Source organism: Megalops cyprinoides, chromosome 6 (assembly GCF_013368585.1).
Source record: "Megalops cyprinoides isolate fMegCyp1 chromosome 6, fMegCyp1.pri, whole genome shotgun sequence".
NCBI classification, from domain to species: domain Eukaryota; kingdom Metazoa; phylum Chordata; class Actinopteri; order Elopiformes; family Megalopidae; genus Megalops; species Megalops cyprinoides.
In genome coordinates this window covers 14,381,944-14,409,823 of record NC_050588.1, presented here as the reverse complement: position 1 = coordinate 14,409,823, position 27,880 = coordinate 14,381,944, and the positions used below count along the sequence as shown (strand labels likewise).

Genomic DNA, 27,880 nt, shown 5'->3' with positions numbered 1-27,880 from the left:
AAAAGCAGGGGCAATGTTCTCCCCAGAGCACCAACAGCACAACTCGGTAAACCTGCAAACCGCCAGCTGCAAAGAGACAGATCGTGCACGGAGGCGGAGGGCAGTCCGCCATCTTTTTTTCACGGGTGGTTAGACCTCCATTCTCCACGGGGGGGAAAGCGGGCAGAACAACGGTCAGTCATTCTGACTAGCCAGTAACTGGTCTCTGATCCAAGGAACGGCCACGTTAAAACTCCCCGCTGCCCCCTCCCCCCTCACCATCCCCCGCCAAGCAACTGGAGCAAGCCCGAGCGCTCGCCCCCACGCCTCGCCTTCCCTTCGCGCTTGAGGGCCAATCAGGAGGAGAAGCAGAGGCCGCAGCACTCCATGCAGATCTCCAGGCAGTCGGCGGACTCGCAGCAGGCGTCGATGATGCCGCAGTCCATGTCGCAGGGGAGGTCGCAGTCGCCGCACTCCTCCGAGGCGCAGCAGCAGCAGAAGCAGGAGTCGTCGGAGGCGCAGGACCCGCAGGTGGCGCAGTCCAGCACGATGTTGCACAGGGTCAGGAACTCACAGAACAGGCAGGCCAGGATGCAGTGCACACAGCAGTCTGTGCCGCAACAGCAAACACACAACAGCATTTCACACGACGCTTTAGCTAAACCAGCCTGCTTAAACATCCCTAACGAGTCAAGCCAAGCTAACCTTTTTAGAATGAGATGTTGCATTACTGTGGAGTGGCAGTGGGGTGTAGTGGTTGGAGTTTTCTCAAAACCAGGTTATTCTTTTGTTACAATGAACCTGACCTGCTTCACAAAATATCAATGGACATAATGGACAGCAGGTCAGGTGTGTGTTAATTTCAAAAATAAAAATAAAGATTATTTTAAATCAGTATGTTAGAAATATTATTAAAGTTATGTGTGACTGACCATTAAGTATTTATGGAGCCATGCATACAGTACAATACCTGCATTCCCTAGGTCTGTTAAGCTCACGAACTATCTAATCTTGTTAGTAATCTTGAAAATCTTGTTAAAGATGAAGAGAACATTGATGTTCATGATTGACAGGTGTATTTTTCGCCACTCCATTCAGTCCTTTAGCATTTCCCAGGGCAGACTTCCCTTGAGCCACTGTGTATTTCCAGCACTGATTTACACAAAGTGCATTTAAGTGACAACTGAAGCCGCACAAAACAATGCTGTTTAAAATGGCACCTTCTGCCAGCTGTACAGTAAAACGAACTGTACAATTATCCATTATGCAACTACAGAGGACGGACTGTAATCCTCCTCCGAGGTCTTCGTTTTTATCCCAACTTGGTTTGAAACACCCCACAATAAAGCTTTGCCGTGCTCTTGATGTGTGTACACGAATAGTAATGTGATGGAGTAAGTGGAGAGTGCCGGGCCATGGCTCCCGATTAGGTTTTACATTTCAAACAGGTCCACAGGAGATCCACGCTTTTCTGCCCTTTGTTCCAAATCAGGTCTTAATTATCTAATCGGAGCCACTAATTGGATGGGAACTTGAATCATTTGCTGTTTTGAGTGCCAATCAGCTGCTGGTTCAAAGCCGTCCACAGGTCTGGGGTTTACAGAAATGGAAGTGGTCTCCTAAACTGAGGTGGACATCCTAAACCCATCACATTTTGTATGAATATACAATTTTTATCCAGGGTAACTTGCATAGCTTAGACCTTAACCTGTTATCCTATTTAACCTTTTTATGCTGTTGGACATTTAAAGATGCAGTTCAGGTTCATCATCTTGCTCGAGGGTATGTCAACTGTGAATGCTTCATATAGCATTTTAACCTGTAAATCATTGTGTACAAGGACTATCACCGTCCTGATAAAAAACGGTTGTGTGCTTGTAGTTCAGCTGAGCTGAATGTGGTGCAGTGCTGTGATGGTGGCGCTGCTCCCAGCCCCGCCCTCACTCACCGTCCTGTGCTTCGGTAGGGATCTGGGACCCGGCCGACTTGGAGCTGCTCTTGCTCTTCTTGCTGGACTGGCTGGTGATGGACGGGTTGGACTGCAGCTTCCGCGGGCTCCTCTGGGAGGCGGAGCGTGGGAGGGGGGCCGCAGGGGCGCGGTCGCGCGGCGCGCCGTTCTTCACCCCGTTCTGCTCCGGGGGGTGGGGCCGAACCCCGTTCCGCAGCAGGCCGGCTGTGTCCGACGAGCTGTCTGCCGCAGGGATCAGGGGTGTCGATCTGGCCTGAGGCTGACCTGCCATTAAACGCAGAGCAACAGCGGTGATCTTCTGCAGCTGAGCCGCATTATGTCAAACATTAAAGCTTCTCTTTCATCACCCCTTAAAATGTCGAAAATGACATGTAGGTGCAGCAGGTTTTTGCCATTATCACATTAAAGCGCCGAGTAATAGAAAAATGTGAATATTTAAGCAGCTTTCATATATACTGTCCTTCTGAAGTGGAAAGATTTACATGTCCTATAGCAGTTTGACTAGATGATTGTGGTCTTCTCTTTTACACCACTTCATCACCTCATACAGTCCTGCGTCAGGGCATCCAGAACCCCAGATAATGTCGACAAACAACAAAACAATCATCTTTGCCTCTAGCTTTAGCCTGCCATTTGTGAGAGGAACAGATGGAGACCCCCCCCCCCCCCCCCCCACTTTATGGCAGTGTTGACCGGTGCACACCCGAAGAGCACTGAGACCGGACCCGCCGAAACAAAGAGCAGATTTACTCCAGCCGGGCCCTGCTGTTTCTGGGAAACGGCGCGCAGGATTCAGCAGGGACAGTGTGTTGACGTGAAGAGGCCATATGTTTACAATATCTGCTTCCACAAGACGCTACGCTGACCCACGGCGACCCCGCACGTCTAGACTGTTAAATAACGACGCAACAGAGCGTGGAACTCTGCACTTACTGCTGTCTTCCTGCATCCCGCACTGTGTGCTTCTTTTGCCCCTTCCCCAACACTCTCTCCTTTTGCCCCTTCCCCAACACTCTCTCCTTTTGCCCGTTCCCCAACACTCTTTCCTTTTGCCCCTTCCCCAACACTCTCTCCTTTTGCCCGTTCCCCAACACTCTCTCCTTTTGCCCGTTCCCCAACACTCTCTCCTTTTGCCCCTTCCCCAACACTCTCCTTTTTCCCCTTCCCCAACACTCTCTCCTTTTGCCCCTTCCCCAACACTCTCTCCTTTTGGCCGTTCTCCAACTATCTCCTTCTTTTGCCTGCTCTCCGATTCTCTCCTTCTTTCACCCAACGCTCCCTCCTCCTTTCATCCTTTCCCCAACACTCTCTCCAGCTCCTCTGCCCTTACCTAATTACCCGAGAACACACTGACCGCAACAAACAAACAAGCCATTTCCATAGCACATGCACGTCATTACTGAAACCCAACGCCCAGTGATGGATAACCAAATCAGCATGAAAATGTCTCATGGATTCAGATATGTAAGCTTGCAGTAAGTAAAAATTGCAGAAAGGAAATAAACCAAAAAACCACCAGAAGAAATAAACAGACCAAAAGAAATGCACAAACAAACCAAAACTGCTCGCATGCTTTTGATCCCCCCTCCTTTTCTGCTGGCACCTCCTACAGTGCTAGGAGACAGACCTTGGTCATTATGTATTGTGTGCAGGATCTTCACTGAAGCTCCTCACTGGAAATGAAGAGGCAAGCCTCTTCATTCGAAATCAATCTTCCTCTGAGGTGGGGACACAGCAGTGTATGAGGGCACCAGTCATCTGCAACCTGGAGGGCTATGAGTTCAAAGCCCAGAGGAGACACTACAGATCTACAGATGAGCTGCATAAGTTGGCGTGAACTTGATACGTCCAACAGAACACCTTCCCTTGAGTTGATTTTCAATGACTTGACCTGTAATACACTGCCAATTTCAAGCTGCAGACAGTAATGCATGTAAAATGAGGATTGTACAGTGCACTGCTGATCCTTCCTCTCAGAGAAGAGCCACAGGTGGGCTTTAAGAGATTGCTCTTATGGATTAGCAAGCTTTCAGCTCTCCCCTGCACCACTTCTGAAAGCACGTACGGGGCTGTGGACCAGAAATGGTCAAGCATAGCACATTCACCATAACTTTAAATCTGCATCTGAGATCTACTTAAAACACTTAAAACAGCAACCCTTCGCACTGCAAATCCACAGATCATGTTTTTTATTTCCACCTGAAAGTTTTAAATGCTTTGTTGTACGCTGTAAGCTAACACAAATGTTACCTTCCTTAAATTCATTATTGATGGCTTTGGTAGAGCTATGTACGAACTGTGCAGCGGATGGACTCAACCCCTGGGTCCCGCTCTGAAGCTCAGACAGCGACGCCCTGTGAGTTTACACTCTACAAATGTTCTAGTGTTCCTCCACAAACTGCTCAGAGAGTTGATCTTGGCAGCGCGTTCCTGCGGCGATTCGTATATTTTACTCCCGCGCTCCGCGAAACACTAATTACACTGGAAGCGAGAAGAGAGTGGGGGTGTTGAGGGGGGGGGGGGGGGGGAGGGGGGGTGGGGAAGGTGCACCTTCACAGCCAGATGAAACAAACAGAAGAAGTGAAAAACCTAAACGGGACGCTCGTAACATCTCCTTTTATTGCGCTCTTTAACATCGTCGTCCTGCAGCGCGAAATGTTTTCCTGACCTCTGCGAACACTTTCGAACCCGCTGAACGAAATCTTTTGATAGCTGCAGAAAAACACAGTTTCGGTCTGGAGATAAAAACCGTAATGGGACCCTGCAGAGGAAAGACAGGCAAACATGCCCCCCTCGTACAGACTGCGAAAGCATGTATAATGAAACATGACTGGCAATAAACTTATATATTAGATAATGGCAGAGAGACAGGTACCTTGTGTAGATGTTATTTTTGGATCGTATCTAGGGTCACGCAGCAACCAGTGGACTGTTATTAAATAACATTGCTTTTTTTGTCCAGCATTGTCAAACGACACTCCAGATGTTGACTTGACCAAAGGAGAAGGGGAAAACTTGCGACACACTATTACAGTACATTTAACTCGTGCCAAACGTCAATACCTGCAGGTATATTATGCCTTTCTTACTGTAATCTTTTCCACATTTTTACAGAAAGAGTCTGTGCCGCAATCTACACGGGGTTACATCGAGGTACTCAGAAAGTTACAGGCCTGAGAGAGAGAGAGAACTGTGTATAAGAATCGCAACCTCCCCTCGCAGCTCTCTAAATCAAGCCCTCTACCCATAATTCTGAGCTGTGGAGCACGCATATACGTCTCAAAAGGTTTCTCTGATTTAGTTTGGTGATCCTTTTCCACAAAAGCATTATATTTCAAGTTTACTGCCTCTTTGTCATCTTCATCGGAGGACTGAACAGCCCAGAGAATGTGTACTTGGGTCTCGCCTGAGAGAGAGCTCCAATGATGAAGACCCTGATCTGTAGGTAAATCTCAGCATGTCAGTGTTCTCAGACGCTCATCAACCTCGCCACTCCAAGAGGACATTGACGAAAGAGAGCCCCCTGGGAACCAAGGTTAGAGAAAGCGAAAGGCTCAAGTTTTCAACTTTCTCTCCCGCCTAGGGTATGCGCGAGGCAGTACACCTGACTCCTGGAAATAAATAATTTCGAAAAACGGCCTTTCACCTCATTTCCCATGCTTCTGTGCAACAGCAGCCTCATCAGACAGGATGGAGATAGAGCGTGTCATAGAGTGACACACACACACTTAATTAAGCGAGCATCAACACTCAAGAGTGCACATGTGTGAATCTGATGCCTGAATACAAAGACATAAAACAACAAACAGTGGACATCAATACAATATGTAGCAGTAACAGCATGAAATGACCTCGCATTTAATAATTCATCAAGATATTTTTAATTAAATTCATTTCACTTTCATTTGTAACAGGCACAGACTGCTCTGTTTATTAATTAACGAAGGCAAAAGTTCAGTCTCAGAGCAAAATCAAGCTCACACTACTAATACAGACCAGGTTAGCCTTCATTCAGAGTCTGCTCCATCACTGTGGCAAACTCATATAAACTTCACAATGGTCACCTTTTTCATATTGTGTGTTTCAGCACAGTGGTGTGAGACTGAGCCTTGCTATTCTTTGGACACAGGGGAGCGTCTTTCTAGTTCCTAGGATGTCAGAACAATGACAGCTCAGTTCAGCGCTACATGGGACTGAATAGTAATATATGTTAATGTATGTTAATATCTGACTATTACATGCTAATGAATACCCAACTTCCACAATTCAACCTGTCGCCGATGGTAACTAGTAACCAATCAGGTGGCTGCCATCGCCTTAACGGTAAATGCTGGTACACTGTGTAGCATTGTTTTGTGTCTTTGAACAAAACCATACCTTTGTGGATTTTTTTTGCCCCCTTATTAAAAACATGCACATAAAGTATGTTATTTTTAAACACCAACAGCATTCAGATGCAGTTCTGAATCTTTAGTAGCATGATTTTCTCATAGCCTTTCACATCTAGCCATCTGATGATGTTTAAGGAACTGGACTAACCAGAGCATTACTGGTTCACATTCATGTGGTGTAAACAAAGGCAAGACTCTCAAACTGCTTCAGTACACATCCAGCTGTATAAATGGATCGCATGTGACACTGTACGCTCCATAAGTCTTCCTGGAAAGGGGCGTCAACTGAGGAAATAGATAATGTAAATAACCTCATGCGGCCGCACACCCCCCCCCCCCCCCACCCCCCCAATCTCTCTGAGAATGTGTTTGGTCAGCTAAGAACGCAGAGTAGCCGATCCCATAAAAGGCACCAACCTCAGCAAGTGAAACAGCCCATAAAATACAGTTTCGGCTTTTTTTCATTTTAAGAAGAAAAAACTTACAATTAGAATGCCACAATTATGGCTGTATTATCTAATAAGAACCAGTTTTACAGAAACCACAGCCCTTCACTCCAAAAAAGTATTTTTTTTCTTCTTTGCGTTTTTTTGTTTGGTTTTTATATAATGTTTGTCACTTAAACTCTGTCGTCCATTTTCGGGATTAGTGAAAATTATTGAGAACTGTAGGCACAGAGCAGAACAATACTGTACACTGTCTCCACTTGACAGCTGTGAGAGAAAAAAGCAGCAGTGATGTGTTCCAATCCTGTCAAAGCATGGAAAATAAAGTACAATACTTGATCAAACGCAAGGCCCTCAAATCACAAGTCATGAGAAAATATCTGACTGAAAAATGAGCCCATTATGCTAAAAACCACGTTAGGGGGACGCTGCGAATCAACCCGTGATTTACGCAGAGGTTTCACTGGTACTTCTTACATCTGGACCGAAAAATACAAAATGGTGTCAAAATATTTTATAGGCCACAAGGGTATGAGGAGAGTTCATTCTTTCTTCTCTTTCCAGCTGGGGAAAAAAAAGCATTTTTTTTCAGGGGAATTTGTGTTTGGGCAGTAAACAAGCCGGCGTCAGCATCCTCAGGGCCTCGGGCTGTCTGGCTAACAGGCCGTGCCTTTCTCAGAGCGTCACGCCTGCCGTCTCCATGGGCCCCAACGCCTCGCAGCGCTCAAACACACGCCGAGGCTCTCGGCCTGGGGCCTACACGAGGAGAATCCAGCCATTGTGTCCACCAACTCCTTTCACCCGAGCTGGACGTCCATGGCCTTTGCCACTCTTTGTTCACGCGACAAGCTGTGCCATTCAACTCCCCCCGATTTCCTCAGTAGCGACAAAGACGGTCTGGCACACACGGGAAGTGTGGGGAGGGTTTTGGGGGGTGAATTCTGTATCACACTGAAGAGCACAGACTGTTCCTCTCTTCACCATTCCCCATTCCAGCTCTCTTCTGTCAACCCTTTGTGGGTTCTTTTCTTTTTTCTCAGCCTATTTTTAAGGCCAAAATTGTCTGTGGGTGTGCGCATATAACAACACAATGAATCACCCCCAGGTAGTTAAAAATAAACAAATAAATGCCCAAATGAGCGGTTTGCATGAAGCGGGTGGCCGCAGACAGACGGGGAGAGCTGTGCTGACACGCTAGCCCCGTGTCATGTGATCGGTGCCCGGGGGAGTCGGCCCCAGAGACCGGGGTGGGCGGGGGTGTGGATCTGGCTGGAAGAGAGGCTGAGTCATAATCTGCTGACGGCTCACCTCTGCTCAGGGTGTCTGCACCAGGCAGGCAGATGTCCTGACCCAACCCCTGCGCCGTAATTAATGGGTGACAAGTGGGTGAGGCCCACTCTCGCCCACCGCTCAGAGAACAGAATAACACTGAACAAATTACCAAAAAAACAAACAAGCTCAACAATGAACCAAATTTTCATAGCACATATAGGAAAAAATAATTGCCAAAGCGGCAGACGACTCGAAAAAAAAACAAACACAAAAAAGACAGCTGGTCACCGCAGATCATGCTGATCCGGTTCAAAAATCACACAGTGAAAATGTTTTTGGGAGCTGAAGGACAATGGGAATGCAAGACGCACTTGTGTCCCTCAAATCTAAAACACGATAATAACAGTGAAGGGGAAAAAACGCATTAGCTAAAGTAGGTGGCGGGAGCACAGCTGCGTTTAATGCATATGTAAAATGCGCTTAGCCGAAATTACCGTGCAAATTTACCAGGGATAAGAGATGATTCAATGGCGCGGTTCTTAAACACCAAAGCCAGATTTCTAGTGGGCCCCCCAAAATGAAGAGATGGCCGCCCCAAACGCAAAGGGGCGACCAAATCGCCCCTAATCCCCCCGTCGAGCCTCATTTCAATGACAATCTGAAGTGATGAAAACTCTAATCAGAGAATTTCAGACTGGCAATTCCGGGGACGAGGGCTTTTAAGAAGTTTATTTCCCTTGACGGGTCCCTTCAGAAGTGAGATAATGAATGAATGAATGAAAGACGTCAGGACGGAGGCTGTAAAGCCCTGCCAAGATTGAAGACACGTCCACTTAAACATCAGGCAGGATGAAAAGAAAGCGAGAGGGAGAGGGGGCATTCCTTCAGAGAGAATGGCCCAGGTCACTGAATATACGGCAACGCCCGTGCTTCCCCAGGGTTTAAGCCCAATCCTGGCCTATTGTGAGCCAAAAAAAAAAAAAAAATCATGACCTTCAAGAAGCCAGTTATATGCCATCTGTGTCTCTGTTTAGGGTGCCATTTTCCTTTACGGTTTACAATAATAAGCCACCGCGATGAGCAGGGAGGTGTCTGTGCATGCTGCAGGAGGAACACGGAAGGCTGCTCTGGATGAAACACCATAGGAAAGGGGAGTAAACAGAATAAACACAACAAGGAGAGGAAACCACAGAGATGGGACTGAGAGGACATGATTTACGAGGGTGAGCACTGAGGTATCAGGCTGAGGAATGGCACTTGCCTGTCTGAGCAATTTCACAAAGAGGGGCAAAAGGAGAGGAAACAACATTCATAATCAGCCACTGGCAATTATCTCTAAGTGCATAGCGAGAACATGGTCCCACGTTGGAAACTCCGGCCCCGTTGTATGCTAGGAAGGATGAGACCATCGCAGAGGTGTGTAATTACAGACGACAAGCCACTATCCTGTTGAATTTTGCACAAGCACATTATGGCTGTCTGATAGCCTGCGCTGTCTTGGCCCTGGCAGTGAAGCGGCCAGGCTTCTCACACTGCAGTGGACATTTCGCTTTTTGGAGGCACCTGGTGCAATTCTCTGAGGGAAATGAAACCCAGAGAAAGACTGTTTGGACATACCAATCACTTATACAGTATATTTGTCTTTTAAGGCCCACTGACTTTGTTTTAGTGCGGTATTTCAAACTAAACACTTTTGATAAGGTTCACATTCAAATAATTCACATTTAGCATTTTTAGCATTTTTTACAATTACCATTTTTCAGGACTAAATTAGACACAGATGTTAAATAACAATGAGAAAGTAAAAATCTGGTAACTTTTTAGTGAGCAGCCATCAGTGCCCCCAGCCGGACTCAACACCCTAAACATCGACCCCTCCCGTGGTCAATCAAACCGTGGGCAGGGGGAGGTGGTCTAGCGGAGGGAAGATATTGGTTGCAGCAGGCTGCAATCTCTCCCAGATGTGACAGATGTGTGAGAGAGAGGCATCTGAAAATGTGCATCAGATTCAGAGATCAGTGGAACCATGAAGCTCTGGCCATTCTCACTGTCCTTTCAGTTTCGCTTCTGCGCAGCGAGCTGGACGAGGCCCGCCGTTTACAGCTAGAGCTGGGAGTCCAGGCTGCCACCAGCCTCTGCCGTGTTTTATCCACTCATCTAAGTCACGCCAGTAGAGAGAGTGCAGTAATCTCAGACACGGCTTGTTTAAAGAACAGATCAAAGCTGCAAAACCAAGTACATACATGTGGGGGTTTGAGATGCAGAAGCGTCAAGCGCAGTGTCAACTTTGTTGGAAATGGCCTTTGATGTCCCAGAAAAACACACTGTTTTTAAGTCTGGGAATTATCGGGAGTTGGTTTCATAGGAATAAGGAGATAATGATACTGCAGACTATGGCAGGAAGATATTAAAGGCAGTAAAATACCCATAGCCTAAGACACAGCAGCTTGCAGGGGAGGAGAACAGCTGTAAATCAGGAAAGATGTTTCCCTGCCCTGCCTGCCTGTGCACATCACACAGCAAGGTTACAGGGCACTTCAAATAAAAGTATATCAATAATAACTTACAGTTGTTCTCTTTTTAGCTATAGCTGTTTTTTTAGCTTAGCTGTATCAAAACCCAGAAGTGAACAGACGTCACTCCGTGCTGTTCCCAGACAGTCTGTCCCGGCTCCAACCAGCCAGACGCATGCAACTGCGATGACATCATCAGTCCGTGCCAGACCATCTGGGGCTCAGAACGCAATCACGCTTCTGTTTAACTTCATCCACCTCCTTGCAAAGTGACAGTCGATTCCAACACGTGTTGCGTAGAAAGAGATGCCTTTTGATTTCCTTTGGCATTCTCCTGAAAAAAAAGTATATCAAAAAAATGAAAAAAATGCGCCCTTGCCTAACAGAATGAAAAGATCCATAAAAGTGAGAAGTTCCCCATAAACGTGGTGACGCAATAGCGTTTGGTTCTTTTTTACGGGGCTGGAACAGACACTTCCCGTATCAGGCGGCAGAACCAGACATGACCGTGCTGGGACTGGGGGGGTGGGGGGTGGGGCAGGGGAGTACGCTGCATCCGCGCCGTTGCGCAACCGGTGTGTTTTACGGGCCGTGTCAAATCCAGGGGGCCCTCACCAGTGCCATCCCTAATCTCTGCCAGTCCAACCGTGGCCCCAGCTTGCTCTCCACCACATTCGCCAAAACCAAGCTCCAAGAGTGCCCACGCATGCAGTAAAGCTAAAAAGGGATGCAATGCCCCCTCAAAGAACCTCATGACAGATAATTTGAGGTTTCACACAAAAAAAGGGGGGGTTACTTTCACAAAATGGCTCTCGCTGGCATTCTTTTTCCCCCTTTCACTTGGCAGAGATGGCAGTGTGACAGCCTCGCGGTGTGAGGCAATGGCTTTGACAGGCTGGCGCCAGTGACTGCCCCAGTTATCAGCTTCACATAATCAACCGCGGGGGGACAAAGAGCAGCCCATCTCCGGGGCCCGAGCCACCGGGCTGGCCCTCCGCAGCACCACTGGATCGCCTGCCGAATTTTTTTACGGCTCCCCTGTAACCGCCTGTCCAAATTGGCCCATTAAACGGCCGCTTCAAAGTCTGCTTGGTTTGCAGGGCAGAGTGTTACAGTATCTTGGAACCTTAAGTGGTGAAGGCTGGCCGCTTTTAATGACAGATTCCAGCCCTAGCCTTGCTTACGGCTTTGGCTGGTAGCGCACAGAATCTCTGATCGTTTTCCCCATGTTGTTATTATTATTGATAATATTTTTTCTCTGGAGCCCAGGGCTGCTTCCTCTCCTAATATCTTATTACAATGGCCCCCTCTCAGAGGCAGAGGAAATGGCAGGGAGTCACACGTCATCTGAATCCAATAAGTCAGATATAATTATGGTTACAGCACTCGGGACTTGTAAAAAAAATTGGGGGGCCTGCGATGTGTCAGCAAACAGGCGATGACTGTGCATTGGAGCATTGCTTCAAATCCACGCACACGCTTAACAAGCTGACGTCACCCCCCTACTGCACCCACCCCCACCCCTCCACACACACCCCAGCCTCATCAGCTGGCTCCTGTTAAAAGCAGAGCGATGATGCAGTCCAGGAGCTCCGAAAGCGTCTGTCAGGGAGTGCCGACTCCCGGAGGAAGTGAAGAGCAGGCAGATCAGAGAACGGGTGGGGCGGGGCAGGGCAGGGCAGGACAGGGGCGGAGCCACTTCTGCGGGAGCCGTGTAAACACAGAAGTGGTGGTCCAAAAGGCAGAGCACCCGTTCAAACCGCCGCTACCGAACTCTGGCATAGAGATCTCCGTGGCGGCTCAATTAAAACAATTACATTCCGTTCAGATCAGAAGCTCCCGAGCCACAAGGAGAGGGGGTGGGGGGGGGGGGGGGGGGGGGGGGTGAGGTTTTGAGGAAGCGCAGAGACCGCAAACGCTCCATCAAGGCAGCCTGCTCCAGACACCACACACACACTGTTGCCTCTGAGCCCTGTACCCCAGCCTCCCTGTCCAAGCGGCTCAAACGCACTGGAGGATCCCGGGGAGCAAGGGGGGAGTCCGTTGTCAGCAGCACAACATCCCCACTCACCTATCATCGCTAAGGCAACCCTCTAACAATCACAGTTGCTACAAAAAACATTACCGGCGTACGAAACCCAATCCCTGTTCTGCTGTGCGATCGAATAAAGTTTCTTTGTTTTTAAATCCTAAATCCTTAACAGGTCAGTCGACACCTTTTGTAAGCGGTGCACGCTTGGCATGCGGTTTGTCTTTACCAGCTATGAGATTGAGAGCTCCCTACGGTGAGGTGTGGGAAGTGGGGGTGGAGGAGGGTAGAGGGAGGTGGAGGGGGTTGGGAGGGGGGTCTTGGGGTGGGGCCCCAGCTTGACCCAGTTCTGCAGGTGGGTGTGTCCACACAGGGTCGCGCCACCGTGACTCAGATGTTGGTGCTAGGAGAGAGCCATTACTTGCAGAGCTCTTAGTCATTCAGACTTGCGAGTCACAACAGCGGCCTTATTCAGGACGAACAGAGGCCTGTTTTAACTCCGCTTGGCTACTGCTGCTGCTGCAGGGAAAAGAGACCTTCAGGTGCCTGACCAAGGTAGCTCTGCCCCTGCTGCCACATTTCAGGGAACTGGGACTGCTGATGAGGAGCCTGGGCCTGTGTTCAATCTACCCATAATGCAGTTTGTCCTTCATTTTAAGCGATGACTTTGAGCAAGCATTAAGGTTTTCTTTTCTTTGTTTCTTCAATTTCAGTAACGGCCGAACTCATAACGTTCTTCGAAAAAACACCTTGTTGAAATGTAATATCATCTGACTGCAAATCAAAGTACACCGAGGCCAAAACTCCTTGAATCACTTGAAAAAAAAATGAACAAATGAGAAGACCAAAAAAAAAAGACACTGTCCCTGAGCTGTACTTACATGTTATGCTTGGGCTCTGTGTAGAGAAGTCCAGCTGCGACAGGCTGTTGTTGTTATTTCCATTCTCCAGCACTCTGTGCGTTTCGGCGGGCTTGGATTTTCCCATGGGCCCCTGGGGCTCATCGCTCCTATCTGCTTCTGTGTTCGAAAAAGCAGACAAAAAGTACAGATGGATCAACAACAGGAAGGCCTGCTGAAATCATGGGAACGTATCCCGGCCCTCCCTTCAGACGTGACAAAAGGTATCATAAAAAGCCATTTTGGTAGCATTTGGAATATTGTTGGGGTAGTTCAGCCTGATTACTGTGCTGAGGAGGGTGTATAAATGGTGCCGGGAACGATCCACAAAAAATCCCGTTTAACAAAACTCTGTGGTCCCCGACCACTTTACAAAGCCACTTGTGGCTTAAAGGAGGGCATATGTAATGAGGTCTGTAACATTTCAAAATACATTTAGGCCGAAAGAAAAAAACAAAAAAAAACAAAGTTGCTTCATTCTCCAGCTTTCACGCAAAACAAACAAACAGTTGGCCTCAAAAATTACTGTGCATTCAGCAATGTCAGCAGGAAGCTGATTGGAGCAGGGGTAACACAAAACAGTGACCACTCTGCAACTGCCAAAGTCTCTTCTGCGAGTGAGGTGGGATTTGAACACTGCGCAGCACACACACACCCCCTAAAAGGGTCTTGTCTTTTTTTTTTTTGTTTTTACACACGCACGCTGGAGCCAAATGGTCCTATTATGTGGCTGTAATTACGCAGGCCTGTCTGAGACAGCCGAGCTGCTACTTCAAAGCAGCAGGTTCTAACCCCAGAGAGACGCTGCGCTAGGGTTTCATTCCTCCCCAAAATGAGAGCCAGCTGCACTTTATTTGCCATCCGATAAACACACAGCATCTCCTCAATCTAAAATCACTGCTTGGTTTTTGTCCTGTTTATTTGGCTTCCTTAAGCCTCTTGTTTGTCTTCGCTGGGGCTGGTTGTATTTTTACTTTCTTTTTTTTTTGTTTTTTTGGAATTGGCTAGTGCTTTTCCTACAAGGTAAGGCAGGAAGGGGGTGGTTTAGGGCGTTCTGCCGACTTGCGATCGCTAGCATGTGTGAGGACACTGGGTGCATTTTCTGACGACGGCAAGTCAGAGGCTGGATGCCAGCACTGACAGAGCCAACCACAATGGATTTTAACCCAATTTCTCCAGGCCATTCACATTTCCAGCGACATGCTGGAACCAGGGAAGCTCTTACAAAGGGCTTTGTCTTTTCCTCTTACACAGCAAAACACCTGGATGTACTTCTGTCCCACTGACAAAGCTCTTTCCCTTACAACCATCCATCCGCGTGGTGCTTTAAAGCATATCACAGAAGATTATGAGGGATATAACCCCCAGTGAACATCTTTGGTTGGACATACTGTGCCCTGTAGCTCAGCCTTGTGTGGGCCAATGAACTGGTGTATCCAACCATGCAGTTTCCCTGGGTTGATTTTCCAGTACTTACCAAATTTCCTTCCAGAGAACTCAAAATTAATGCTGAATTCTGGTTAGCGAAACATGCTAAATGCTGATGCTAACATAAACTGCTCTTCAGGGAGAAGTGCCAGGTGCCCTTAAATGAAAAGAGCCTGCCTCCTCCCCTCCCCTCCCCCCAAAAAATATAACCCCAGCCTCCACAGCCATCTTTTCAAGTGCTGCACAATCTCCTTTTTACTGTGCAATAAACAGCCACGTCTCCAGTAGGTGCCGGTGTCATAATTAAGGCACAGTAAAGCTCTAACAATGTTTTCCTGGTATTCACTACATCTGGTAACAGCTGTCCTTGGGCTGGCAAACAAGGCCCTCAAGCAACAGCCCGGTCCCAGTCTTCCACAGAACTACAGTACAGAATTGGTGAAAAGCACGTTCCAAGACAACATGTCTGTTACTTCAGTGGGTGCAAATCAATCCTGCTGGTTAAAGGGACATTTATGAAACAGCACTCAAAAGCTGGGGCACCCGGGGCTTGTCTCCATAAAAATAACAGTAGTTTTAATAACAATTAACATTTACCAGGTACATCAAGCAGGAGGTTGAAAAGATTTTTTGGAAGAAGTCACTAAGCATATGGAAATTCACACAATCACTACGTATTTGGAAAGTTTTTGGTGGGATGTCCAACAGACACATCAAAGTACATGCCACTGCATGGCAGATGTGAAACCAACCATGCTTCCTTGGTGCTTTGTCATAAAACCACCTAGGGTTATTCTGGCAGCTGCAGTAATGTGCTCTTGGTCCTCTACTGCAATGGAGTATGGTTTCATGAAAAACACAATTCATGAGCTGCTGGCAAATGGGTCAAGAGGAGTGTTATTTCTGAGTTCTGATACCTCTGTGACACAACGCAGTAAAATGGTCTTTTCTTCACTCTCTGCCCAGTAAACAGGATTAACACACAGACATAAGCACTTCCTCCCTTCATGTTCTTCTCACACACTTGGAATGAATTTCAGAGGGAGCTGTCGCCATGCTGTTTTCATTATTGTCAATCAAAAGCAGCTCAATCAGATATGAAAATTGCTGGGCGGAGTTTGGTTGGTCTGCGGAGGAGGTAATCAGGAATTGGATTTTAAAAATCAAAAGGGGAAGCAGGGAGAGGGGATTTGCAGTCCAACACAGTCTGTGCAGAGCAGGCGCAGATGGTGGGCCAGTCAGTCTGGCGTTCAGAGGCCCAGCCTCTAGCTCCCCTGGCACACATCACTTCTGGTTAATTTGGATGATGTCTTAATCTGGGCTGTTAGTAAGCACTTGCACCGGCACTTCTACTAGTGAGGCACTGTAAAAAAACACCCATGGACAGTGTCTGGTTGGCTCTCCAAAGTGTTTGCAGATCAGACAGGAAAAGGCTACTGACTCAGGAGTTTGTTTGGGATGCCCAGCTGAACACTTTCCCCCGTGACTATGCTAGTACCCCTTGGAATGCTACTGTCCCTCACTAACTGACTGACTGACTGTCTCCTTGCAGCAACAGTGCCTTCTGTTTACTTGTGGATGGTGAAAAGCCACTTACAAGGCCACCTATAAAAGTAGTAGTAGTAAAAGATTGTAGGACCAAATACATACGTTAAATGTTTTATGGTAAACTGAATAATTGTATAGTACACAGTCATAAGTAAGCCTTACTTCACAGTAACAATGCAGGCAGCTCCAGTGCCTCTACAATTACAGTAATTATGGGTAAAACTGTAAAATACACCAGGAAACAAAACAGCAAAAAGGCAACATGTTTTATTGGATTCAGGAATGTGACTCACATACAGCATACATGAAAATAAATATCATGGATGTGAATAAAACAATGGCAAAGGCCTGGGCCCTGTTCTGACAAGAGTAAATCACAGAAACAAACAGGTGATGATCTAATAGATTTTTATCTGGAGAATGTCAATCAATGGTATGATTAAAAAAAACTCCAGTAATTCAGAAATCACAACTTTTCTGTTATTTGTATTGGACCAATCAATGAGTGAATACCACCAGTGAGCCCCATACGTGACTAGCAGCAATTCCACATTGGCAAGGGAACACAATCGCTGCAAGTGTTCTGAGATGGGAGACAGACAAGACTAATTGAATTCAGACCTAAGTAATCAAGTGAAGTTGAGAGGTATATATAGAACAGATGTATAAACACTGACTCTACCAAGGGGGCTGCAAAAGCAGAACTGAAAAAAGGCACTGCGCAAAACACGAAGCAGAATTTTTACACAACTTTTCAATAAAGTCCATGTGCTGTTCATAAAATAAACTAAATGAACAAGCAAAACAAAAAGGAACAATATCCAATTATCACGATAAGATGGCAAGCTACAGTGCATCTCGCACTTGGATGTCGAATGACAAAGGGAGGCCAAGTGACAGTCTCAATCCACCACCTTCTTCTGGAAGCGCGAGAGAGAAAAAGGAAACTGTTTGGAGGTGAGACTGCTTATCAATGGCCATTTTAAAAGTTTCTGTTCCTCTCCGAGTTCTGTCATTGTCTTGGTAGAACCCTGTCCACAGTGAGGCTGGTTCTGTTTGAGGGGGTTTAGGAGCCCTAGGCAGAGGAAATGCTGGGATTATGGAGCTGAGGGGAGGGCTCCAGTTTCCTGCGCAGATAACATCTCACCTCTACTCCCTAATGGTGGCCCTTCTGCATTGAAAATAACTGCCTCGCAAATTCCTCTCACACTGCAGAGCTGAAGCCTCACACTTCTCTCACTCTCACTTTCTTTCCCTCTCTCTGCCTCTGCTGAAAAAGTTCCTTTATTTACACTCAGGACCTGTGAGAACATAGGCGACCTTTTCTTTTGCCTGAAAAGAGCAGGGCATCAGATTGGATATTAGCGTTCAAGTGGTCACCGGCCTTAAAGGGAGGTTTTGAATTTCTACATCCTGGTCAATTTTATGATGTGGGAGCTAGCATTTTTACACCCTAGCCTAAACTTGCATTAGGAATGACTGTTTGGGACCAAAAGAACAGAGAACATTCATTTGGATACATAACCCTGGTGCATGAATGAACTGTAGACCAGTTAAAGAGGGGTTGCGAGGAATGGGCGTACAGCATCTTCCCCCCCTTGGCCCAATAAGATCTATCCGCCTGGTGCCAAAGAACACCACCCACGATAAACGTGAAATAGTCGAAGCAAAAAAAAAAGCCACGTAAACCGTTTTCCCTTGACTGTGCAGGGTTGAGCAATCCGGCTGCCGTCACCACTGTTCACGTAGGCTTCACGCTTCAAATGCCATGTCTTTTATCACATCGCCCCACAACCCAACACTTCAGCCCCACTCCTGCTAGGGCTGCCAATAAAATGTGAATGTCTTGGATTTGGATAAAAAAGAAAAAGGCAAGCTAACTGTTTCACGAATTGGAGAGGCGGGCCCGGGAGGCCGGTATGAAGCACAGAGAGTCAATTACCTGTGCTGAATGATGCCATCGCTTGCTCCGATCCAAACGGCGCAGTTCACATGGTGACATAACTTGAAAAGCAAACACTGGCCGAAAGGCACATTAATGTCTGCAATATTTGCAGCTTTTTCCATTATAACCATCATTATTATCTGTATTATCATGGGGAGCTGCCGCAAAGGCACAGACACCACTGTGTTGCGGTGTTGTACAGCCTTACTGTACTGAGAGGACATATGGCCTGACTGAAAGCAGCCTCTTCCAGAAGTTCCAAGGGCTTGGAACTGAGTGAGAGAAGGAGAGAAGGAGAGTAAGAGAAAGGGAGGACATTACAGAAAGGGACAGGGTTGGACAAAGGGCAAGGAAGGACAAAAAGAGAGAGGGATATGGAGAGGGAAGGACAGAGGAAGAGATGGACAGAAGGAGATGGAGAGAAGGAGACAGGGAGGATGAAAGAGAGAGGCAGAGATGGAGAGAGGGAAACAGGGAAAGGAAAGAAACAGGGAGTGATAAAGAAAAAGGGAATGAAGAGAGCAAGAGGGTCACTGTGCTGAAATGTGCCCCCTCCCCCCCAGCTGGCTCCAGCCTGCGATTAGAGCAAACTCAGAGGGTGGACCACGGGCTCTGTGCATTCTCATGCCTGCCATGCAGGAATAGGGTGTGCTGAGCATGTAGGGTGTGCAAGGGTGTACGTTTGCGTATGCCTTGTGTATGAGTGTCCTTGCTTACTGTACAACCTGGCCTGGCAGTTTTTGAGCGTGTCTTTACGCGTCTTGCTGTTGTGGGATGTGTACTGCACGTGTGAGTACAGCAAGCATGTAAAAAGGGGTGGGTAAGGGAAGAGGGGTGCTACCGGACATATGCTACATGCATCACACTCAGTTCCTAACCAGGAGGCGCATCATCCCCACAGAAAGACAGCGTGTATGTGTGTGAGTGTGTGTTGTTCGTTTCCCCCATGTGTTTCATCATTCCGAGTCCCCAGCCCATTAGCTTTCCTCATACACATTTCGTCTTTATTACCACGGCGAAACGGTGAGAGAGAGAGAGAAAAAAACATTTCAGACGATGAAGAGCTGTCAGATAATTACTCCGATACAGCTGCACCTATACAATGGGAGCTCTGAGCCTGGGACAAGAAACAGGTGGTGCCACTGAGTGGAACGCCGCAAATGGATTAAAGGCAGCGAGCACGGCTTATTTGAGAGGCAACATTCATCTCTCCCCGTTACACTCCGTGAGTACGTCGAAGATTTGCCGCGATGCTGAGATGACCCCTTAGGGTGTAATTAAGACAAAAAGAAAATAATTAAGCGTCGACCCAAATCTACTCAGAAACACGTTAATAAGTTTTGTAACATCTCGGCTAAGCTGTCGCACTAAAACAATGGGGCCTAATCTCAGTTGTAATGGAGCCAGGAGTGAAAACAGATATTCAGAGAAAGCTTCAAAGCAGAGCATTGGAATTTTTCCAAATTCACAGATTATTTCACAAAGAATAAAACAGTGTAAGCTCATTAAAGCAGAAAATGTCTGGCATTTAACATGGCTTTAAGGGGGATTTAATTGTGCTTGGTTTTGTGTTTCCAACTTTCGTCTGTGAAAAAAAACATCCTTTCTTTTGTTTTTGGGGTGGTTGGGGGAAGGGCAATGGGTGTCAGCATTTTTGTTTTCTTTCAGGTGTTAAAAAGCACATACACAGGGTGGCAGGCAGCTCTGCTGCTCTTATACTTCAAGAGGGCAAAAAAGACACACTGAAGTCAGACATCTCGATTTGGAAACACAGCCCCAAACCAAGATGTTGCGGGTGCAAGTGCAATCGCTGACTGTCTTAAAGGTCGTCTGTAATGAGTAACTGTGAGAGCACAAGTCCCGCAGTTCCCAGTTTCCAAACTTGAAAGAAACCACAGGAATGCGTTTCCACTAGGGCTTTAAGATTTATACAGATGTTATTGTCTTCCTCGTAGCATCTCCTGTTTTCAGGGAGCGGAGTGTGAGAAGACAGCGAGGGAAGAGGCGTTAAGATGTCCCATCTCTGGGCAGTTGCTCTTCTGGATCAAGGAGAGGCCTCTGAGCCCCTGGGACATCTGCCAAGAGATTTCATTAGCCGAGTGTTGGTTTCGCACTATCTGTGGGATGCCAAGAGCACGGCATCGAACATCAGGCCCTTAAAGGACTCTTCTCTGAAACATTATCCTCTGCTTTACCTCACAGTTATCACTGAACATGCATATCTCTTTGGAGCTTGAAATTGATTTTATGCTTTCTTGGAAAAAAATGACAGCAAGTGCTTGAATATGAACCCTGGAGAAAATACTGGATGTGTCAAACACCACATTTGATACATGCCATTATTCACCAAAGCCCTCAGTTCTAAGGTCTGTGCATTCAACCAAACTATTCGACAGGGATTGACTTTATTATAGAACCACACTTGGTGCCGTTTAAAGAACAGATTGTTTTGCTTATACTTTGGGGAAGAGAGAATTTTTGCTTCCAAAATGGTATTCTGATCATGATTTTTCAGCCTGGTAAAAGGCACTACCTCTGGACAAATGCACGTAGTGCCATAATTTATCAAAAGTCAAAATAGAGATATATCAATACCAACTATCACCAAGCTGGTACTTTAGTACATGAAAAATGATTGCATGAAGTTCTTATCTTTGCTTCTTAAATTAATTTCAACATTTGATCTACTTGTATGTCAGCACATATTCAATATATTCACAAGCTGTTATCCTTTTCAGAGCTTGTCAGAATAAAATAGCATGGCAATAATAATTGTTAGGGCAAGAAAAAAAATGTTAGGGCAAGAAAACAGTCACAGTCTCAGTCGCTACTAGTCACAGTAGCGGTCTGAGATTGGGCTTTTTTTTTGGTAAACTGCTGCATGGAATGCTGCATTGGATAAAATCATGTACTGTGTGTATCAGGAATGCAGATTTCAAAAGTTTCACAGATAAAAATCCTTTGAATGTTTACCATAATAGCATTACATTTTAGCAATGTCACTAAAGATTCAGTATCTGTGCAGTTAATCGCCAAGCCCTATCAAATGCACTTCTGTAAGTCACTCTGGATAAGATCATCTGCAACACGAATCACTGTAAAAGTACACATAAATCCCATAGAAAGCCTATCATTCACTTAGCATTTTTGTGGTTGATTTTGTTCGCTGATAAATAGCTTGTGGTGCTGGTCACTTCTGCCACCGCCTGGCTGCGCTACCCTGGTGGTTCTAATCCAGCCCTATACATCAACTCGACTGTCTTTTTTTGTGTTTTTGCACATGAATCAACAGAGCAGGATAAGCCACACAGAGAAAAGCCCGGGCCAGCTCTAATCTGTAAGGTAGAATGACTCCCGTATAAACACGCCGGCTGATTGCATCTTTGTGGCTGAGTGGGGCTGAAACATCCTTCAACGCTGGCTGCTGACAGCAGAGGGATGCTTGTGTCAACATTGCGCCGCAGAGCAAGCTTCAGGGACAAAGTCTTTAGCAATGTAGCTGACCGAGCGCAGCAGATACGACAGCGCCGTGCACATGACTAGCGGATCACTCAGCTCTGCCTCCACAAAACTGCAGAGACAGAACACTTAATGGTACCAAATGTAAACATCCCTTCCCACTATCGACTCATGGTAGTGCTGTCAAAGTGACTGAGGCCTTTGTTCAATCCACCCCTAATGCACTTTGTCCTAAACTCTGACTAACTCATTTAAACACGTGTTGAACAAATGTGTGTGTTCAACAGTCACTGAAATAAACAGTAAATGTTGAGTAAGGAATGGGGAGGAAAACTTGCTTAAATTCTTAAATAAAAACCCCTGTGATATTCAGGACAGAGTGCATTGCGGTCAGATTGTGGGCCTTAGGGGGATGTTCAAACTAAACGTGGTGGCAATATGTCCTTCACTTTGAGAAACAAAGTGGTACGAAGAGTTACGAAAGTTACTTGCATATCATCACGTGTGGCTGTAACCTAACTTCATCAAAATTATTGAATTTAACACAAAGCAGTACATTTCCTAAAATATTATATTATTTGCATAAATTTATATAATTGCAAAACAATTCAACGGGTTACAATTATAATACGTTTTTTAATTAGGACAGAGGCTGCCATTGTGCATCTTTTACCACTTCATGTATCTTGGCTTTGCACATTGAGAAGGTGATTAGAAGGCTAAGGGCAGTTACACTCATAAGGCTTACACCTCATATGTAATTGTGCTGCTCACAATAACCACTATCCTGAGCAACCAAATCGCATGCAGATGGCAGATCATGGCAAATACTGTGACGTTCCTAGAAATAAGCCTGGGTTAGGAGATCAGGGGAACTTTGTGAACATGCCAGCTGCCAGCTCTTCAAATGAGCTGCAGAGTAAGGGGCCCAGATAAGGTGCTCAATTCCCTGGCCATTAGAGAGGCCGGGGCTGGACCATAGCGCCACATGGCCCCTTAGGGCTAGGAGGGCCGTCACCATCTCAGTGCTGTGCTTTTAACTCTATCGAAATGGCTGAAGATACGCAAAGAAAGAGAGAGAGAGAGAGAGAGAGATCAGGTCCAGCTGACAACAGCCTTATTAAGTCTCTCCATTCCCTGCTCGCTGGGATTCACCCCAAGGCAGTCGGTGACAAAGGGTCCCCACAGGCCCCCGCTGCGCTGCAGACAACAAAGTAAACAGGCGGGCCAAGGCCGCAGAACAAACCCGCGCCAGAAACAAATCTGCTCCAATGAGTCTCGACTGCGAAGGGGTCGTCAGGTTCACCACAGGGGATGAAGGGCTAAGCGTGCCAGCTACACCAGCTACTGCCCTACACACTTCTTCCTTCGACGCAGGGCAACAGAATTTCACAATAGACGCCGCTTGGCGTTTCAGACCGTAGATCCAACACACACTCCTGCGCAAAGCTGAACTGCCGGCGTCGTACCCCTCCTGGCCACCACAGGCGGAGAGGAAGGCTGGAGACAGGGTGGCTGCGGGCAGACGGTGAGCCGGGGCCGCTATGAAAGCAGGCCCTTGTGGAGGCTCGCTGGCATCTCACCTGGATGTGTGCGCAGTCCCTCGTCCCGCCGCCTGGCTTTTTAAAGCGACACGCGCACTTAAAACACGAAAATCATTAGGCTGCGCTCCTGCCAAAAACGCAGAGCCGCCGTTACACGACACCTCCCCGCGGGCCACGCCAGCACAAATCGATACTGATTTTTGTCCTTAAACGGCTTCTGGATTCTAAAGAAGCCGATCTCAGAGGTACAGGCACGTACAGCGTACCTTTGGAAAACCACAATCAGCTCTGTGAAAATGTACAGCAATTACGCGGTGTGCAACATACCCGCATGCCTACTTTCAACTTCTGATCGCTCTCTGCTTGATCCGCTTCAGACAGGGCTAAGAGCAGACATGCAGGTCCCTGCATGTAGTCCTTTGTTTTATCTGAGGAAGGAGAGGATCCTGACAGCGGGCTGGGACTCTTCCCCTCCTGCAGGAGTGCTGCCAGACCCCAGTGGGGGCCCCACGGGAGCGGTGAGGAGGGCCACACCAAATCCACTGTGACAAATCTGGCGCAGAGGCACGCTACTGTGGCGAACAGAGACAAGCCGATGGACCACCCCCAAGGGACGTCCTCCTGTCTTTAAAATTCCAAAACCCTTCCACATCACATCACCTCCCCCACCTCCCCCCGGCATCCTCACAACTACACTGCTTACACCACGGGCCATACAGTCTGCAAACCATCCAACGCTGAAACGTGCAACTTTTTAAGAAGACACGTCACAGGCAAAATCTGCAGAGTGTGAGGTATTATACATCTAAAGCTTGGTGTAAAAGGAGACCTGCTCTTAATTATAACTTTATACACAGCGCATTAAGTATTTCTCTTCCGCAAGAAAAAGAAAAACATTGTTTGGGGGCATGTTAGGCAACAACAGCCATCTTGTCTTAATTAAATTCACATGTGTTGAAAAGAGCAGTCTTCTCATCTCATCACTGGGGCCCTCTCTTAAGATAGAGGATTAGTCTCTCCTCTCAGATCTTCAAGAGGGTCTTACGCAGAAGTAATCACCCCCCCTCCCTTTCTCCCTAACACGCATACGCAAGCACACGCCCACGCACATCTACTGTATATGCATCACGCATGACAAAGCATGAACACATGGTAATCGCTTGTAATCCGTTCAGATACAGCCCAGCATTTTTTTCCTGCAGTGCATGACACGGGCTGAGAAATACCCAGGCTGCAACTCAGTGGGTCTGTTTTTCAATGTCGAGATTGAAATGGACACCCCTACAACAAAGCTGTCAGCTTCTTTTGATATGAGGTCTCCATGTCTGTGTTTTGAAAGCTAAACAACACAGGCAGGCTAAGGTATGTCTGGATGCACGCGCTACGCCCATCAGGTCCGCACAGTGTTGCGTTTGCCGGCCCTCGGGCCTTCCTTACCTGAGCAGGGAGTCGGGGGCGAGTTCTGCGGGACGCTGCGGGCCTCATTGGGAGGGTCATTCAAGCTTGTGCCAGGGTTCCCGTCCTCAGACATCTGTTCACGAGCTGGGAGGGGTACCAAAGGCAGCCGTGAGACACAGAACCAGCATGCACCGCGATGCTGCTGTGCGCACAACAGCTGTCCAGTTTCCCACTGCTGCTCTCGCTGATCATCACTGCAGTGTATCTGTCTCTTCCAAACCACAGCAACAGCCCCACAGTGTAAATGAACAGACACTTCAGAACATGGCGTGAAGCAATGAAACAATCGTCAGGAAAATCAGACGGGCTAAAAACCCACAAAACACAACCAGAAGTGAGGGGAAAAAGTTTTGTGTCGAGGGCAGAACACTATTTTGAATTCTCGTTGTGTTGTCTGTGTTTAAGGTTGATTATAAAAATACATTTTTAACTTTAAAGTTAGCACGGCTGTTGTGGAGACAGTGGACGGGGAAACTTTATGGCTATGAAGTTTCTGATTAAACAGTGAGTGTGTTGGTGCCAACATTCCCAATATAAAAGATGCAGCTGTTGATCGTTTCACTAACATGGCGATTAGAGACTTCACTCTCTAGACTGTCTCTGTGAGACAGCTGTTTGTCTTTTGCTAACGCCATAAACCACACAGCAGATTGTCAGAACTCCCACTGCTGTTATTGTAATCGGTCATTCAATCTAGCTACTTTAGACTTGGTTACAGTAGTTTTTTTTTTTTTAACAGTTTGACCCAATCCTCAAAACTACCTCCTCCAAATAATTTCTATACTTTTTAAATTCAAAGTCAAATTTGCCATTACCCTATAAGTCTTTAAAAAAAAAAAAAAACACTTATAAAACTTCCACAGAATTCAACTCTGAAAGTCTGACTCAGGGTTACACCTGTAATTTCAACATGAAAATCCGCAAAAAACGTTGAAAGGTTCAATTACTCTACACAATGTGGGCTTGAGTAGGATTAGTGGACGTATCTGACACACACCTTGCTTCCAGTAATTCGGCTTCAAATGCTTTTTTTTTTTTTACTTAAAACGTATTATATGTTAACCTCCTCAAAAACGACCACAATTGTCGCAGTGAAAGTGCAGTTGGCACATACTGTAGTTTTGATAAAATGTCAAAAGGAGCAATCTGGATTGTTGTAGTAGGTTCTGTTGTGAACGTAACAGTAAAAGACCGATGCGTGACCAACAATGCAGATACAGACATAGTAACGTGCCAAAGACAATGCAAGGAGACCTCAAACGGCATCTCAACAACAGAAATTTAGCTGGGGTATATATTTCGCATTTCAAATAGCACATAGCTTCCTCTTATGTTGTGTAATGTTCTTGAAACGTGGTCACATCTGTGCAGGTAACTTCGACTCTTCTGCTCAAGTTTACACATATTCACACAACCATTCGAGTAAAACTAAATATCGACACGGATATTGCACTACTTCCACTTTTTCTCATTTTCGTTTCATATCATGTTTACCTTTTATTGCATGCGTGCCCTGGGTTTTCCTAACGAGTCCATGCACGCTTGCGCTCAGACTGACTCAAACCTGTTGAACGTGTTTAAACTCCATTTATAATAAAACGGCGACAATAAACACGACAACAAAGCAGAAGGACTTGGACAGTCAACCCACCTTGAAACTGAAGCAATATTCACTGATATTGCACTAATTCATTCTAAGCCCGTTTTCCGAGAAGTCTTTCTTTCTTAAGACTTTTTTTTACTGTCCCGTCCCGAGGTGGATAAATCGCCTCTTCCTCTCCATGTACCTTCTTCACGCGAACATTTGAATGCAACTGAAGAACTTTTAGCTGGTTTCTACAGCTTTCTCGGTCCTTCCAAAACTTTTAGTTCGGTCAGCTCCGTCCCGTAGCCACTTCTGCAGCATTGAGTTTTCAGCGCTCTGAAGAGAATCTTTGTCCCGCGAAGAGCAAGTTCAATCGTGTCAAAGACTTGACAGCACTCAACAAACTCCGAGACGACGTTTTTTGCACCGCTCGTTAAGCAACTTAGTTCTGTTTTGTCCTCTATATTTGATCCTGAACCCCAAAATCTTTCTGCCTGTCTTTCCTGCTCTTTCTCTCTCCCCCTCGCATTCTCGCCTACCGATACAGCCTCGGAGACAACTCCAGTCTCTTCAACAGGAAATTGCATTCAAGACTGATTACTGCGTTTCCTCCAGGCTAGAAAGCTAGAGAGCTCATACTTAACTATACTGTAATCTGTAATTATGTTCGCTAAACCAAACCAGAGTCAAATGCAAACACGCAATCTCATTTTAGTGTCGAAGACTAAATATAGCACGCACAGCAGTATATTATTATTGTTGTTGTTGCTGTTGTTGTTGTTATTATTATTATTATTATTATTATTAATAAACATTAGCAATAATAATGACTTAATAGTGGCGTTATTAGTTCATCAGTTCGCTTTATAAGGAGATCTCATTGTCATGGTTATGCAAACTAAAGTTTAGGTTGTCCCATAACTCCTGTATGCAACAGGAAGACACTTTCTTGTATAAATTTTACCAAGAAAGTAACTATAGGCTGTGTATTTTTATATGTGCCAACATTCTTGGTGTTTTGTTTTGTTGACTTCCCAGCCACACTGTGTGGCATAACCTAGCATAAAGACACGGGCCATGGCCTTCATTGTGTTTTGACTGATAATGGTATATGGGACACATGAATAAAACAATGAAAAAGAGGCTGATATTTGCACAGCTAGCTTTGCCCTTGGAATCTACAGATCAACAGCACTTTCCAGATGTTCCTCCCTTGATGGCTCTGAGGTGGTAGTACAACAGGAAAGCCCAAGGCAAGGTCAGGAGCTATAGATTTAAATCAGGTAATTTCACACAGAACAACGTGGACATATTTACTGAGCTGTGTTTCTACCTCCATCACGGGTAAAGATCAACACCAGGAGGCCCCAGAGTGCTCACAATCTGTTTTGTCTGTGGAAGAGGAGAGACGCGCC

At 46.4% G+C, this 27,880-nt stretch overlaps 1 protein-coding gene across 1 annotated transcript; it reads right to left on the bottom strand.

Annotated features, from left to right (window-relative positions):
- Positions 1-335: 335 nt before the first annotated feature.
- On the bottom strand, positions 336-26,904 carry mdfi (MyoD family inhibitor). Its single transcript, XM_036532365.1, has 5 exons — positions 26,532-26,904; positions 24,860-24,964; positions 13,481-13,618; positions 1,928-2,212; positions 336-589 (listed from the first exon to the last, which is right to left on the bottom strand). Exons 2-5 carry the CDS (start codon positions 24,951-24,953, stop codon positions 336-338), a joined length of 771 nt encoding a protein of 256 aa, XP_036388258.1. The 5' UTR covers positions 24,954-24,964; positions 26,532-26,904.
- Between the last annotated feature and the right edge of the window lie 976 nt (positions 26,905-27,880).

Bases quoted from the DNA above. Each gene is read 5' to 3' on its own strand.
- mdfi (XM_036532365.1), bottom strand. From the start codon at position 24,953: ATGTCTGAGGACGGGAACCCTGGCACAAGCTTGAATGACCCTCCCAAT. The intron at 13,619-24,859 runs GTAAGGAAGGCC...TTTCGAACACAG, and splicing joins GCCCCCGACTCCCTGCTCAG to AAGCAGATAGGAGCGATGAG. The intron at 2,213-13,480 runs GTAAGTACAGCT...GTTTAATGGCAG, and splicing joins ACAGAGCCCAAGCATAACAT to GTCAGCCTCAGGCCAGATCG.